The sequence below is a fragment of the Artemia franciscana genome, chromosome 3 (assembly GCF_032884065.1).
Source record: "Artemia franciscana chromosome 3, ASM3288406v1, whole genome shotgun sequence".
NCBI lineage: Eukaryota > Metazoa > Arthropoda > Branchiopoda > Anostraca > Artemiidae > Artemia > Artemia franciscana.
The window spans coordinates 51,605,064-51,621,783 of NC_088865.1; the positions used below are offsets into that span (position 1 = coordinate 51,605,064).

Below are 16,720 nucleotides of genomic sequence, written 5' to 3' on the forward strand. Positions count from 1 at the left end.
ATCAATAGACTCGTCCTGCTTGAAAACAAGTTCAAAATTCACCTTGGTGATCAGAAAGACAGCTTTCCTAATTTGCATTATTCGATCTTTTGAAAAGGGTTGGCCATTGGTTTTCTTGATTGAGACAGTATAATAATTGGGGTGATCGTTAGCACTTGTTTCTGGGACACTTGAAGAGAGGGGTTGCACTATCGTTGGTGAACGAGTTTCATCCTTTTTCCTCTTTTTGCCAGGCGTCTCACCTCTTTCATTAGAGTTAGTTTCGGCTAAGGCCTGAATTCCTGACAAGTGGCTAACAGTTTTGGATCGCGTAGTTGGGGGGGTTCTAGGAAGAGTTTTATAGGTAGGTTGGAATGGCGACCGGCTAAGGGTTTCAGTGGGAGTATCCTTCTCGGGTGGTAGCCTTAGGGGCTTTTTCCCCGTCATTTATTCCGACGAGATACTGCAGATTCACAAACTTAATCACAGTTTTTAATCAGCGATAACACCAATATATTCAATTATACACTAAAAATAACTCACTGTGTATGAAGTGAGCAATCCCTCACAATTAAGTCCGCAAGTTAATTGCGCAATCACAATACAGTACAAAAAGTAATCCGATTAGGTTCATAAGCTAGTTCCTTTTAGTTCAGATACTAAATTCATACTGACGATTGAGCCTACAGCCAATGGTATTATGTTGGAAATCTGAAGAAATTTTGAGGGGGTGTTGAGAAAGATACTGCGTGCATACAGGCTGTCATCGATGTTTAAAATCAAACAGTTCGTGGTAACGAACTGTAGTAAGGAGCGACCCGGTTCAATAGTAACCAAAACTCTAAAAAATGGAATTTTGATACCAATACCTACATCAAAAGAATCGCATTTTAATGCTGATATAAAAAACAAGTTTTTTTAAATGAAAGTAAGGAGCAACATTAAAACTTAAAACGAACAGAAATTACTCCGTATATGAAAGGGGCTTTTCCTCCTCAACGTCCCGCTCTTTACGCTAAAGTTTCTTACTGTTTTGAAAATAGAGTTAAGAGAAAGAGTCAAACCTTAGCGTAAAGAGCGGGGCGAAAATCACCGTGTGCATCTGAGTTGCCAAAAAGGCCCGTATGTAAAATGGCAGAAATGGCCAAGGGCACTAAGTTGAAACTTGCATGGGAGGATGACAGGAGTGTTGAACTAAATCAAAAGATACTATTTTAATCCAAGGTTACGAAAGGGCGTATCTGCAGAATATCAGATGGGCCTACAGCCAATGGTATTATGTTGGAAATCTGAAGAAATTTTGAGGGGGTGTTGAGAAAGATACTGCGTGCATACAGGCTGTCATCGATGTTTAAAATCAAACAGTTCGTGGTAACGAACTGTAGTAAGGAGCGACCCGGTTCAATAGTAACCAAAACTCTAAAAAATGGAATTTTGATACCAATACCTACATCAAAAGAATCGCATTTTAATGCTGATTTTAAATATATAAGATTCATCAAGTTTAGTCTTACTCATCAAAAGTTACGAGCCTGAGATATTTTGTGTTATTTTAGATAATAGGGAGAAACGCCCCCTAGAAGTCATAGAATCTTAACGAAAATCACACCATCAGATTCAGCGTATCAGAGAACCCTACTGTAGAAGTTTCAAGCTCCTATCTACAAAAATGTGGAATTTTGTATTTTTTGCCAGAAGGCAGATCACGGATGCGTGTTTATTTGTTTTTTTGTTTTTTGTTTTTTTTTTCCCAGGGGTGATCGTATCGACCCAGTTGTCCTAGAATGTTGCAAGAGGGCTCATTCAAACGGAAATGAAAAGTTCTAGTGCCCTTTTTAAGTGACCAAAAAAATTGGAGGGCACCTAGGCCCCCTCCCACGCTAATTATTTTACCAAAGTCAACGGATCAAAATTCTGAGATAGCCATTTTATTCAACGTAGTCGAAAAACCTTATAACTATGTCTTTGGGGACGACTTACTCCCCCACAGTCCCCATGGGAGGGGCAACAAGTTACAAACTTTGACCAATGCTTACATATAGTAATGGTTATTGGGAAGTGTACAGGCGTTTTCAGGAGGATTTTTTTTGTTGGGGGAGGGGTTGAGAAGAGAGGGATATGCTGGGGGAACTTTCCATCGATAATTTATCATGGGGGAAGAAAATCTCCATGAAGGGAACGCAGGATTTACTAGCATTATTTAAAAACACAATGAAAAAATAAATATAAAAAAGTTCTTTCAGCTGGAAGTAAGGAACAGCATTAAAACTTAAAACAAACATAAATTATTACCCATTTGAGGGACTCACCTCCTCCTAATACCTCGCTCTTTACGTTAAAGTATTTTTAGAAATTTCAACTATTTATTCTACGGCTTTTGTGACTCTGGGGTCATTCTTAATGAATTGGGACAAAATTTAAGCTTTAGTGTAAAGAGCAAAGATCTGACAAGGGGGCGAACCCCCTCATATATGTAATAAAAATATGAGAATACAAAAGTTCTTTACGTAAGCTAATTTATAAGTTACGTAAATCTTTTACTAATAAAAATATTCGTAAAAAATTAAAAGTTCTAGTTGCCTTTTTAATTAACCAAAAAATCGGAGGGCAACTAGGCTTCCTCCCGCGCTCTTTTTTTTCTCAAAATCATTCGATCAAAATTATGAGAAAGCCATTTAGCCAAAAAAAAAAAATGCAAATTTCGTTTTAATTATTCCTCTGCGGAGAGACAGAGTCAAACTTTAGCGTAAAGAGCGGCGCGTTGATGAGGAAGCAGCCTCTTTCATATACGAAGTAATTTCTGTTCGTTTTAAGTTTTAATGTCGCTCCTTACTTTCAGTTAAAAAAACTTGTTTTTTTTATTTAATCTCAGGAAAGACTGAGGGTAGTAAGTTCAAGCATTAAGAGAATGAAATGAACGTTTCATACTACATACGAAATACCTTGCATAACTATGTTTTCAAGTGGTGGATTTGCTATATCTCAGGTAGCCTACATCTAAGAGTATTAAGCAGGATTTTTTAAGCCATTGAGGGGGATGTTCAGATGAATCATAAGACATAATATAGGCCTAAATCCATGTTGTAAAAAGGCCAAGTTTGTAATATTTCTGGAACGGTAGGTAGTTTCTGTCCCAAACTCTACGGTTTACCAAAAATACATAAACAGGGTATTCCCTTTAGACCTATCGTAGCGTGTACTAAAGCCCCCGCTGCCAATATTGGGAAATGGCTTTGCACAGCTTTCAAACCTTTATTGTATTCCCAAAATTCCTATATTCGTAATTTGGCAGATTTGGTTGAAAAACTTAGTAACACAAGTATTTCAGAAAACACAATAGTTAGTAGTTTTGACATTGTTTCCATGTATACAAATATAGAAGTGACTATTTTTGAGGAATTATTCAAAAACAAAATAGAAGAAAATTACCACTTAATCGAGGTTTCAGCGACGGGAATTGATTGTGAAGTTTTAATGACTCTGGTTAAAATTTGTAATAAGTTTTCTATGTATTTTCAGTTTCGTGATTCTTTATATCAGCCAAAAAATGGGTTACCCATGGGGGCACCTTTATCCGAGCTACTGGCAAATGTTTATGTCGAAAACCTTGAAAATTGGACATTAAATTCTTATTTTTTAAAACACGTCTATTGGGGTCGTTCTATGGATGACGTAATTTTACTTTGGAATTATGGGGAAGCTGAACTTCGGAGCTTCTTAGATCATCTTAACACTTATGACCGAAATTTGCAGTTCACCCTAGAAGTTGAAATTGAAAATAAACTACCGTTTTTAGATGTGTTAATTATTTGTAATGCTGATAAACTGGATTTTACTATCTATCGAAATCCAACTCAGAACAGTACATATCTTCACTTTAATTCAAATCACCCCCCACAAGTTAAAAGAGCAGTTGTAACTTCCCTCATTGGTCGTGCCCTGAACATTTGCTCCGATTCATATATAAATGCAGAAATAAACTTTATCAGAGATATTTTTTTGGTAATGGATACCCCATTCCTTTTGTCAATAAGATAATTATCTGTAGAATAAAAAGACATTCTTGTAAAATCGAAGAAGATATTTTACAATATGAGGCTACTGATAAGCCCTCAGATATTGTCTATCTTCCGTATATCCCAAAAATCACAACAAAATAAAAAAAAATATTTGTAAAAAAATTAATCTGTACGTAGTTTTACTAATAATTTTAAAATCATTAATTTCTTAAATTCCGGTAAGGATAAGACCCCAGTTACTCGCCAAAGAGGGGTCTATCAAATACCCTGTGATTGTGGAAATTGCTATGTCGGCAGGACCCATCAGAATCTAGAAAAGCGGTAACAACAGCATAAAAAAGACATAGACAAGGCATTAATTTCAAATAGTTCCAACAACTCCTTTGATTCTGCTTTAGGTTGGCATATATTTAATAATCCGTCCCACACGATACTTTTTGAAAAATCTTCACTCATCATTAATGATTTGGGGATAAAACAGGTGGTTCGAGAATCAATCGAAATTAGTTTCAAAATAAATAATAATATTTCTTTAAACAGGGACTTATGGGAATATTCATTAAGTTCTTTATACTTAAATTTAATTAAAAATGATCTAACAAAATATTTTACTCAACCAATTTATAATAGTATTGAACCAGCTACGAAAAGGCCTTTGAGACAGGCTGCAAAAAATGCAAGGTTGGCTCTGAGAAATTGCATTTAATCACTTTGTTCTCTTTAGTTTGAATGAATTTATATTCTCACTTCATTCTTTTTGTCAGTCCTGGTTGAACTTCGTTGAAGTAAGGATGCTAGGGCTGTATTAGCACCTTAGACCTTGTCTATTCTACCTTTAACATCTTCCCTGCTCCCAATGTCTACTAATACTACAATCTACGTTAATCAAGATGTCCCTATGACCCCCAAGCCTCTGGAGAAAGGTACTTAAATTATAAAATTTTGTTCATTGTGTACGTACGGCATTTAATATTGGGAAGTATGCATACATTTTTGGAGAGGTGAGAAAGAATTTCTACTGGGGGGCTTTGCACGGGTAGAATTTTTCATGAAGAGGGAAGTTTCAAGGTGGTGAACTTTTCTGGGAAAATTGTGTACTGGGGGAATTTGCCAGAGTTCCTATGCGGAATTTCTTCATATGTGTCTCCTTACCAGCTCAATTTTATGCATGGAGGTTTTATGGGTTATTCTTCGGGAGTAAAACAGTTCAAAATAGGGATGATATCTTTTTATTGACAGTGAATAGATATAAAACTATTTAACTGGATATTTCGAACACATATACAATGCTCATCATCAGAAGTAAAACTAAAAGACATGAATAAAAATAAACAAAATTTATACCTAATAGACTAATTACACATAGTTTATTGGGGGGATTTGCCAGAATTCTAGCAAGTGTTTGTTTATCAAAACGACCTTTCACCCTGACTAGCAGGCCATATGTTTTCCTAAGTTTTCCCAACACAGATGATAACACCAACTCCCGCGTAGCTTTATTTGACGGACCAAAAGGCAACCCAAGGTATTTAATGGAATCCTTATTAATAATATTAAGTGATCCCACCCTAATTTAATGATGCTGGATATCACTTTTACTATTCGCCACTAGGAATTCTGTTTTAGATGGTTCAATCTCTAATCCTATCTCTCGTAGATGTGATAGTAATATATTAATTGCATTCTGCATTGCTATTAAATTATCCGAGAACAACAAAATATCATCAGCATATGATAAGTGGCTAATGTCGATACCCTTAATCATATATGGGGGTATGAACCGTGTGGCTGATCTAATTGCGCTATTAAATATAAAGGGGTTAAGAACTGACCCTTGTTTATTTCCACGATGTAAATAAATTCGGTCTAAAAGTTGCCCTCCCGAAAAGGTTCTCACATACGAATTACCATACCAGTCCGCCAAACACTGTCCTATAAATGTGTTCACCCCACTACGCAACAGTGACAAAAAAGCATGGCTATGCAGCATACTATCAGACGCTTTTGAAATACCAACTCCACACACAAATGATTGTTTTTTAATCCTATGGTGGTGTTCCAATATTTCTAGAATTATTGCGTGTACATTTTGAACCCCTACACCACTTCGAAAGCCCAACTGTTGATCCCCCATATCACACTTTGTTGTTAAATATGGAAGTAAAAATTTTTCAAATAATTTACTAATAACAGAACAAAGTGTTATTGGTTTATATGATGAACATTGTGAAAGATCCTTGCCCTTCTTGCGCGTACAAACTACTTTAGCTTCACCCATCAAAGAAGGGACATAATGATGGGTTAGTATCATTTGAAATAATAGCGTATGCTGCTCTAGTAATTTTGAAGTACCATACATAAGGTGCTTTGGTAACAAACCGTCTGGACCTGGGGCCTTCCCACATTTTAGTGATCTAATTTGAGTCAAAATCGAAGATGGAGTAAAATAAACTAGGTTTTTATATGGGTTCAGCTGAGAAAAATGGTTATTCAACAATTCACGATAACTTAATTCAGTTGATGGTAAAATGGATGAAAAGACTGAGGTAAAGTGTTCATACCATTGATCTAACGGGATTTGGTCTGATAAATCAGCTAATGACTGTGTTAATTTATTAACCTCATTAAAAAGTAACTTTGGATTATTCCTAATCTTGGTTGATATATCTTTTAATTGTTGTTTCTTCCAAGTTGTCACTCTTTTTATATATTTCTTTTTTGTTGATTTAACAATCTGGAAAAGGGGGCGATTTCTCGGTCGGTCACATTGATCCCAAATACGATTACATAAAAAAAAACTAGTTTTTTTTAACTGAAAGTAAGGAGCGACATTAAAACTTAAAACGAACAGAAATTACTCCGTATATGAAATGGGTTGTCCCCTCCGCAATCCCTCGCTCTTTACGCTAAAGCTTATAATTGTTTTAAAAAGCAGAATTGTGGCAAAGAGTCAAACTTTAGCGTAAAGAGCGAGGGATTTCGGAGGGGAAAACCCATTACATATACGGAGTAGTTTCCTGTTCGTTTTAATTTTTAATGTCGCTCCTTACTTTTAGTTAAAAAACTTTTTTTTTATGTAATTTCTGAACGTTTTTGAGGAACAAGATTACAGCAACACAAAGAAAGTATTGAAAAAGCATTAAAATCTAAAAATAACTCCATATCTTTCGATTCAGCTTTAAGTAATCATATTTTTGAAAATCCAAACCATTATGTTCTATTTGACGAAACAATTCTAATTAGCAATGACCTAGGAATCAAACAAACTGTCCGCGAGGCAATCGAAATCAAACGAAACTTAAATAATAATACATCCCTAAATAGAGACTTGGGTGAATACACAATCAACCCTATGTACACAAAATTAATTATAGAAAATAATCTAATTCAAAACAAAACAAAAATAGGAACGAACAAAAACAAGCCCAATCCCAAAAGAACTATCAGATTAGCTGCAGAGAAGGCAAATATCGCAATAAAAAATCATTCAAATTTTTAATAAATACAGTTAGTGAAATGAATGAACCTTTTTATCTTGTAAAATGTTAGCTTTTATCAGACAGTCTTGGCTGAACTTTTCGTTAAGAAGTAATGATGCCAAGGCTATTTTAAAAAAAATGGATTTTTAACTGAGAACTTTTCTTGTAAGTGTTTTATTGTTTTTATTTTTTCTTTGCTGAAGACGACCCTTAGATATAGGGCCGAAATATCCAAATAGGTTTTGTTGGTTCACTGTCTTGGGAAAAAAGTCTCATTATTCTCTCTTTTGTTGTTGTATGAAAAAATATTCGCCTTATTTTAGAAAATAGGGGAAAACACCCCCTAAAAGTCACAGAACCTTAACGAAAATCACACCATGGCATTCGGTGTATCAGAGAACCCTATAGCAAAATTTATATCTACAAAGCTCCTATCTAAAAAAAGCTCCTATCTACAAAAATGTGGAATTTCGTATTTTTTGCCAGAAGACAAATCACGGGTGCGTGTTTATTTGTTTTTTTTTTCTTTTCCCCAGGGGTCATCGTATCAAACAAGTGCTCCTAGAATGTCGGAAGAGGGCTCATTCTAGCGGAAATGAAAAGTTCTAGCGCCATTTTTAAGTGAACAAAAAATAGGAGGGCACCTAGGCCCCCTCCCACGCTCATTGTTTCTCAAAAAGTCAACAAATCAAAATTTTGAGATAGCCATTTTGTTCTGCATAGTCAAAAACATAAGAACTTTGTCTTTGGGAATGACTTACTCCCCCACAGTCCCTGGGGGAGGGGCTGCAAGTTAAAAACTTCGACCAGTGTTTACATATAATAATGGTTATTGGTAAGTGTACAGTCGTTTTCAGGGGATTTTTTTGTTTTGGGGATGGGGTTGGGGGGAGGGGGCTATGTGGCAGGATCTTTCCTTGGAGAAATATGTCATGGGGGAACAGAAATTCAATGAAAAGGACACAAGATTTTCTAAAATTACTATAAAAAAAACTATGAAAAAATAAACTTGGGAAAGTTTTTTCAATTGAAAGTAAAGAGTAGCATTGAAACTTAAAACGAACAGAGATTATTACGCATATGAGGGGTTCTAAAAATACTTTAGCAACAAGAGCGAGGTATTTAGGAGGAGATAAATACCTTGCTCTTTATGCTATAGCATTTTTAGTAATTTCAGCTATTTATTCTACGACCTTTCTGATTCAGGTCATTCTTAAAGAATTGGGAAAAAACTTACGATTTAGTGTAAAGAACGAGGTATTAACGAGGGTACAAACCCCCTAATATACATAATAAAAATTAAAGATTATAAAAGTTTGTTACGTAAGTTAATTCTTAAGCTACGTATATTTTTTACTAATAAAAAAATTCGTTAAAAATTAAAATTTATAGTTGCCTTTTTATGTAACCGAAAAATTGCATGGCATCTAGGCCTCCTTCACCATCCCTTATTTCTCAAAATCGTCTGATCAAAACTAAGAGAAAGCCATTTAGCCAAAAAAGGAATTAATATGCAAATTTCATTTTAATAATTTATGTGTGGAGAGCCAAAATCAAACATGCATTAATTCAAAAACGTTCAGAAATTACATAAAAAAACTAGTTTTTTTAACTAAAAGTAAGGAGCCACATTAAAAATTAAAACGAACAGAAATTACTCCGTATATGAAATGGGTTGTCCCCTCCGCAATCTCTCGCTCTTTACGCTAAAGTTTGACTCTTTGCCAAAATTCTGCTTTTTAAAACAATTAAAAGCTTTAGCGTAAAGAGCGAGGGATTGCGGAGGGGACAACCCATTTCATATACGGAGTAATTTCTGTTCGTTTTAAGTTTTAATGTCGCTCCTTACTTTCAGTTAAAAAAAACTAGTTTTTTTTTATGTAATCGTATTTGGGATCAATGTGACCGACCGAGAAATCGCCCCCTTTTCCAGATTGTTAAATCAACAAAAAAGAAATATATAAAAAGAGTGACAACTTGGAAGAAACAACAATTAAAAGATATATCAACCAAGATTAGGAATAATCCAAAGTTACTTTTTAATGAGGTTAATAAATTAACACAGTCATCAGCTGATTTATCAGACCAAATCCCGTTAGATCAATGGTATGTACACTTTACCTCAGTCTTTTCATCCATTTTACCATCAACTGAATTAAGTTATCGTGAATTGTTGAATAACCATTTTTCTCAGCTGAACCCATATAAAAACCTAGTTTATTTTACTCCATCTTCGATTTTGACTCAAATTAGATCACTAAAATGTGGGAAGGCCCCAGGTCCAGACGGTTTGTTACCAAAGCACCTTATGTATGGTACTTCAAAATTACTAGAGCAGCATACGCTATTATTTTCAAATGATAGTAACCCATCATTATGTCCCTTCTTTGATGTGTGAAGGTAAAGTAGTTTGTACGCGCAAGAAGGGCAAGGATCTTTCACAATGTTCATCATATAAACCAATAACACTTTGTTCTGTTATTAGTGAATTATTTGAAAAATATTTACTTCCATATTTAACGACAAAGTGTGATATGGGGTATCAACAGTTGGGCTTTCGAAGTGGTGTAGGGGTTCAAAATGCACACGCAATAATTCTAGAAATATTGGAACACCACCATAGGATTAAAAAACAATCATTTGTGTGTGGAGTTGGTATTTCAAAAGTGTCTGATAGTATGCTGCATAGCCATGCTTTTTTGTCACTGTTGCGTAGTGGGGTGAACCCATTTATAGGACAGTGTTTGGCGGACTGGTATGGTAATTCATATGTGAGAACCTTTTCGGGAGGGCAACTTTTAGACCGAATTTATTTACATCGTGGAGTTAAACAAGGGTCAGTTCTTAGCCCCTTTATATTTAATAGCACAATTAGATCAGCCACACGGTTCATACCCCCATATATGATTAAGGGTATCGACATTAGCCACTTATGATATGCTGATGATATTTTGTTGTTCTCGGATAATTTAATAGTAATGCAGAATGCAATTAATATATTACAATCACATCTACGAGAGATAGGATTAGAGATTGAACCATCTAAAACAGAATTCCTATTGGCGAATAGTAAAAGTAATATCCAGCATCATTAAATTAGGGTGGGATCACTTAATATTATTAATAAGGATTCCATTAAATACCTTGGGTTGCCTTTTGGTCCGTCAAATAAAGCTACGCGGGAGTTGGTGTTATCATCTGTGTTGGGAAAACTTAGGAAAACATATGGCCTGCTAGTCAGGGTGAAAGGTCGTTTTGATAAACAAACACTTGCTAGAATTCTGGCAAATTCCCCCAATAAACTATATGTAATTAGTTTATTAGGTATAAATTTTGTTTATTTTTATTCATGTCTTTTAGTTTTACTGCTGATGATGAACACTGTATATGTGTTCGAAATATCCAGTTAAATAATTTTATATCTATTCATTGTCAATAAAAAGGTATCATCCCTATTTTGAACTGTTTTACTCCCGGAGAATAACCCTTAAAACCTCCATGCATAAAATTGAGCTGGTAAGGAGACACATAGAAAGAAATTCCGCATAGGAATTCTAGCAAATTCCCCCAGCTAACAATTTTCCCAGAAAAGTTCACCACCTTGAAACTTCCCTCTTCATGAAAAATTCTACCCCTGCAAAGCCCCCCAGTAGAAATGCTTTCTCACCTCTCCAAAAATGTATGCATACTTCCCAATATTAAATGCTGTACGTACACAATGAACAAAATTTTATAATTTAAGTACCTTTCTCCAGAGGCTTTGGGGGTCATAGGGACATCTTCATTAACGCAGATTGTATTATTAGCAGACATTGGGAGCAGGGAAGATGTTAAAGGTAGAATAGACAAGGTCTAAGGTGCTAATAGTGACGAAGACCACACTGCCTTTCCATAACAAACAAATTGAAAGTAGAAACAATAGGGAAAATCTTTTCAAGACAGTGGAAATCGATTCTGTGAATATTTCGGTTCTATGTCCAAGGGCCGTCTTCAGGACAATACGAGAACGAGAGAGAAAATATGTATATATAAATTAACTTTAACTTAATCGTGAGAATTAAAACTAATAATGTTTTTTAAAAACTCTTTTAAAAACAAAAGCTAGCATCCTTACTTCAACGAAGTTCAACCAGGACTAACAAAAAGAATGAAGTGAGAATATAAATTCATTCAAACTAAAGAGAACAAAGTGATTAAATGCAATTTCTCAGAGCCAACCTTGCATTTTTTGCAGCCTGTCTCAAAGGCCTTTTCGTAGCTGGTTCAATACTATTATAAATTGGTAGAGTAAAATATTTTGTTAGATCATTTTTAATTAAATTTGAGTATAAAGGCCTTAATGAGCATTCCCATAAGTCCCTATTTAAAGGAATATTATTATTTATTTTGAAACTAATTTCGATTGATTCTCGAACCACCTGTTTTATTCCCAAATCATCAATGATGAGTGAAGATTTTTCAAAAAGTATCGTGTGGGACGGATTATTAAATATATGCCAACCTAAAGCAGAATCAAAGGAGTTGTTGGAACTATTTGAAATTAATGCCTTGTCAATGTCTTTTTTATGCTGTTGTAACCGCTTTTCTAGATTCTGATGGGTCTTGCCGACATAGCAATTTCCACAATCACAGGGTATTTGATAGACCCCTCTTTGGCGAGTAACTGGGGTCTTATCCTTACCGGAATTCAAGAAATTAATGATTTTAAAATTATTAGTAAAACTACGTACAGATTAATTTTTTTGCAAATATTTTTTTTTTATTTTGTTGTAATTTTTGGGATATACGGAAGATAGACAATATCTGAGGGCTTATCAGTAGCCTTATATTGTAAAATATCTTCTTCGATTTTACAAGAATGTCTTTTTATTCTACAGATAATTATCTTATATCAGCATTACAAATAATTAACACATCTAAAAACGGTAGTTTATTTTCAATTTCAACTTCTAGGGTGAACTACAAATTTCGGTCATAAGTGTTAAGATGATCTAAGAAGCCCCGAAGTTCAGCTTCCCCATAATTCCAAAGTAAAATTACGTCATCCATATAACGACCCCAATAGACGTGTTTTAAAAAATAAGAATTTAATGTCCAATTTTCAAGGTTTTCGACATAAATATTTGCCAGTAGCTCGGATAAAGGTGCCCCCATGGGTAACCCATTTTTTTGCTGATATAAAGAATCGCGAAATTGAAAATACATAGAAAACTTATTACAAATTTTAACCAGAGTCATTAAAACTTCACAATCAATTCCCGTCGCTGAAACCTCGATTAAGTGGTAATTTTCTTCTATTTTGTTTTTGAATAATTCCTCAAAAATAGTCACTTCTATATTTGTATACATGGAAACAATGTCAAAACTACTAACTGTTGTGTTTTCTGAAATACTTGTGTTACTAAGTTTTTCAACCAAATCTGCCAAATTACGAATATAGGAATTTTGGGAATACAATAAAGGTTTGAAAGCTGTGCAAAGCCATTTCCCAATATTGGCAGCGGGGGCTTTAGTACACGCTACGACAGGTCTAAAGGGAATACCCTGTTTATGTACTTTTGGTAAACCGTAGAGTTTGGGACAGAAACTACCTACCGTTACAGAAATATTACAAACTTGGCCTTTTTACAACATGGATTTAGGCCTATATTATGTCTTATGATTCATCTGAACATCCCCCTCAATGGCTTAAAAAATCCTGCTTAATACTCTTAGATGTAGGCTACCTGAGATATAGCAAATCCTATTTTCGTGTACTATCTTAGTACTATTTTAGTACTATCTTATTTATTATTATTCTTATTTATTATTATACTATTATTATTATAATAATAATGAGATGAGAATAATAAATTATAATAATAAATAATAAATAATAATAATAAATAAATAATAAATTAATAATAAATTAAGAATAAATAATAATAAATAATAAATAATAATGAGAATAATAAATCCTGAGATGTGCAAGGTATTTCGTATGTAGTATGAAACGTTCATTTCATTCTCTTAATGCTTGAACTTACTACCCTCAGTCTTTCCTGAGATTTTAAACATCGATGACAGCCTGTATGCACGCAGTATCTTTCTCAACACCCCCTCAAAATTTCTTCAGATTTCCAACATAATACCATTGGCTGTAGGCCCATCTGATATTCTGCAGATACGCCCTTTCGTAACCTTGGATTAAAATAGTATCTTTTGATTTAGTTCAACACTCCTGTCATCCTCCCATGCAAGTTTCAACTTAGTGCCCTTGGCCATTTCTGCCATTTTACATACGGGCCTTTTTGGCAACTCAGATGCACACGGTGATTTTCGCCCCGCTCTTTACGCTAAAGTTTGACTCTTTCTCTTAACTCTATTTCCAAAACAGTAAGAATCTTTAGCGTAAAGAGCGGGACGTTGAGGAGGAAAAGCCCCTTTCATATACGGAGTAATTTCTGTTCGTTTTAAGTTTTAATGTTGCTCCTTACTTTCATTTAAAAAAACTTGTTTTTTATATCAGCATTAAAATGCAATTCTTTTGATGTAATTATTGGTATCAAAATTCCATTTTTTAGAGTTTTGGTTACTATTGAGCCGGGTCGCTTCTTACTACAGTTCGTTACCACGAACTGTTTGAAAATGCAAGGTTGGCTCTGAGAAATTGTATTTAATTACTTTGTTCTCTTTAATTTGAATGAATTTATATTCTCACTTCATTCTTTTTGTCAGTCCTGGTTGAACTTCGTTGAAGTAAGGATGCTAGCTTTTGTTTTTAAAAGAGTTTTTAAAAAACATTATTAGCTTTAATTCTCACAATTTAATGCAAGTTTATTTATATATACATATTTTCTCTCTCGTTCTCGTATTGCGCTGAAGACGGCCCTTGGACATAGGGCCGAAATATTCACAGAATTGATGTCCTCTGACTTGAAAAGATTTTCCCTATTGTTCCTACTTTGTATTTCTTTGTCTAAGTTGTTTCTTCATAGTTGAAAAAAGTTTGGAAATAAGGGAAATATAAGTCTTTGAACTGGGACTAGAATATAGTCCCAGAATAGAAGCTACATTGATGACGGTGGTTAAGTGTGGTTCAGAAGTATGTTCGCTCTGAAAAACGGAGAAGGATTTGCTGGATTTTTAAAGAGAAATTGCATTCTCATTGCTTAGGGTACTCAACTTTCTGAACGTTTCTCAAAAAGTAAGCTTTACAAAAAATATTGTTAAATTCATTTTTTAGGGCTATAATAAGAGAAAGTTTTATATAGGTAAGGCGAATTCTGCGGAAAAAGGATGTCAGATTGCCCAAAATCATCCTCGTTGGCCAACCATCTAGGGCCAAACAAAAAACAGGTCGACTCCGAATTTGATAGGAGGATATGAAAATGAAAAGTGGAAGGGAAATGAAAGATCTGGAGGGGATGTATAGAGGCATTTAATAGATAGGATGGAGGCTGTGTTGACCTTAGATGGCCTGGTACTGCGGTGAGTTGTTAATAGTAATATTAGCAGAAGTAATAAGTCTTATTACTTATTATAGTTTTTTTTTCAAGGATCGATACACAGATGTGAGCATTCCGGAGCCTGATACGCCTCAGCCCTTGGATATACAACAAGATTGGCCGCTTGTTTATGCCGAAGAAGCTAATGGAAAAACCATAGTTCGAACTTCAAGAGCATTCGACACTAATGATCCTCAGGATAACCCAATCATTCAAGTAATTTTTTTTGTAAAAGACACTTCGAATAACTTTGAAATTCACGTTTATCTTTAAAAAGAATCATATTTCAGTGTCTTCTAAAATTTAAAAATAAATTTAATGGTATTTTTTATTCGGAAATATTAATGCTATTCTTCAATTACTTACAAAATTTATCTCAGTAGAATCTATTTTCATTCAAAAATTAAATAGAAAAAGTAAGATTTTTTCAACTAAAAGTAAGGGGCAACATTAAAACTCAAAACAAATGGAAACTATAACATATATGACGGGGTTTGCTGACTCTTCAGTACATCGCTCTTTACGCTACAGTCCAGATTTTGTTCCAGTTATTTAAGAATGACTCCTGAAACTAAAGGGCCGTTTAATTAGAATAATAAGCTTTCTTAGAAGTTCTGAGGAAATTTAACGTAAAGAGCGAGGTATGGAGGAGGATTAAAACCCCTTCATATACGCAATAATTTTTGTTATTTTTAAGTTTAAGTGTTGCTCCTTACTTTCAGTTTAAAAACTTTTTTGAATTGAATTTCTGATCATTTTCTAAATTGTACCGAGAAATTCAGCTCTCCCTTCATGTAAAGTTCCCTTCCGATCCGAAAAATTCTTCCATGGAAAGATCCTATCTTCCCTCCTTTAGAAAATACCCCCTTCCGAAAAATATATGTAAAATTCCCATATGTATTAACTTAAGATGTGTATTGGACAAAGTTCTCAGCTTGCAGACCTTCTCCAGGGTTTGTGGGATTTAAAGTCATCCTCAAATGCATAAATGTTAGATTTTTTCAACTATCTTGAACAAAATGGCTATATCAAAATTTTTTACCGGATGACTTTGGAAAAAGCGGTGTCGGGATGGAGGCTACCTGCCTTCCAGTATTTTTAGTCTTTTAAAAGGGCACTAGAACTTTCATTACTGACAAAACAAACTCTCTCCCGATTTGAAGATCTCTGGATCGATACAATCACCGATGGAGGAAAAAAAACAAATAAACACACACCCATGATCTTGCATCTCACAAAAATTGCAAAATTGCCGTTTTTTTTTTTTGTATACAGTAGCTTAAAACCTCTAGAGTGAGGTTCTCCGATATGGGGAAATTTATGGTGTGATTTTCCTTATGATCACATGAAGTTTCCTGGGATTGTTTCTTCCGATATTCAAAAAATAGCCTATTATTTGATATATGCATTGTTACCCGGAATCTGTATTCAACCTAGTATCACGATTGTTAGTTCTCTTTCTTGAGAACGATCAAACTAGAGATTTTGTAGAAAGGTCTATGGATAAAATAGTGTTTGGTAAAACAAATAACCATAGGGGGGTTTTAATATCCTGGTTACGTGCACGAATCATTATCGAGCAATTAATTACCAAAAACTCCTCTTTGTGAGTAAAATGAAATTGTATATGCAGTTTATAATACTTATTCTTAGCAAAGAGCGAAGAAGATATCGCCTCTCTCGCAATCAAATGGAATATATTCTGATTAGATGATGGAGCTGGTAAAAGGTAGTTAAATATGAGAATTTGATGCCT

At 34.4% G+C, this 16,720-nt stretch overlaps 1 protein-coding gene across 3 annotated transcripts in view; it reads left to right on the forward strand.

The window, feature by feature from the left end:
* Positions 1-16,720, forward strand: part of LOC136024658 (DBH-like monooxygenase protein 2) — a 49,070-nt gene that overhangs the window by 24,556 nt on the left and 7,794 nt on the right. For all 3 annotated transcript variants that reach the window (XM_065700085.1, XM_065700083.1, XM_065700086.1), the window contains exon 3: positions 15,016-15,180. In XM_065700085.1, coding sequence (XP_065556157.1) covers positions 15,016-15,180 — 165 coding nt within the window. The remainder of the gene's footprint in view (positions 1-15,015; positions 15,181-16,720) is intronic.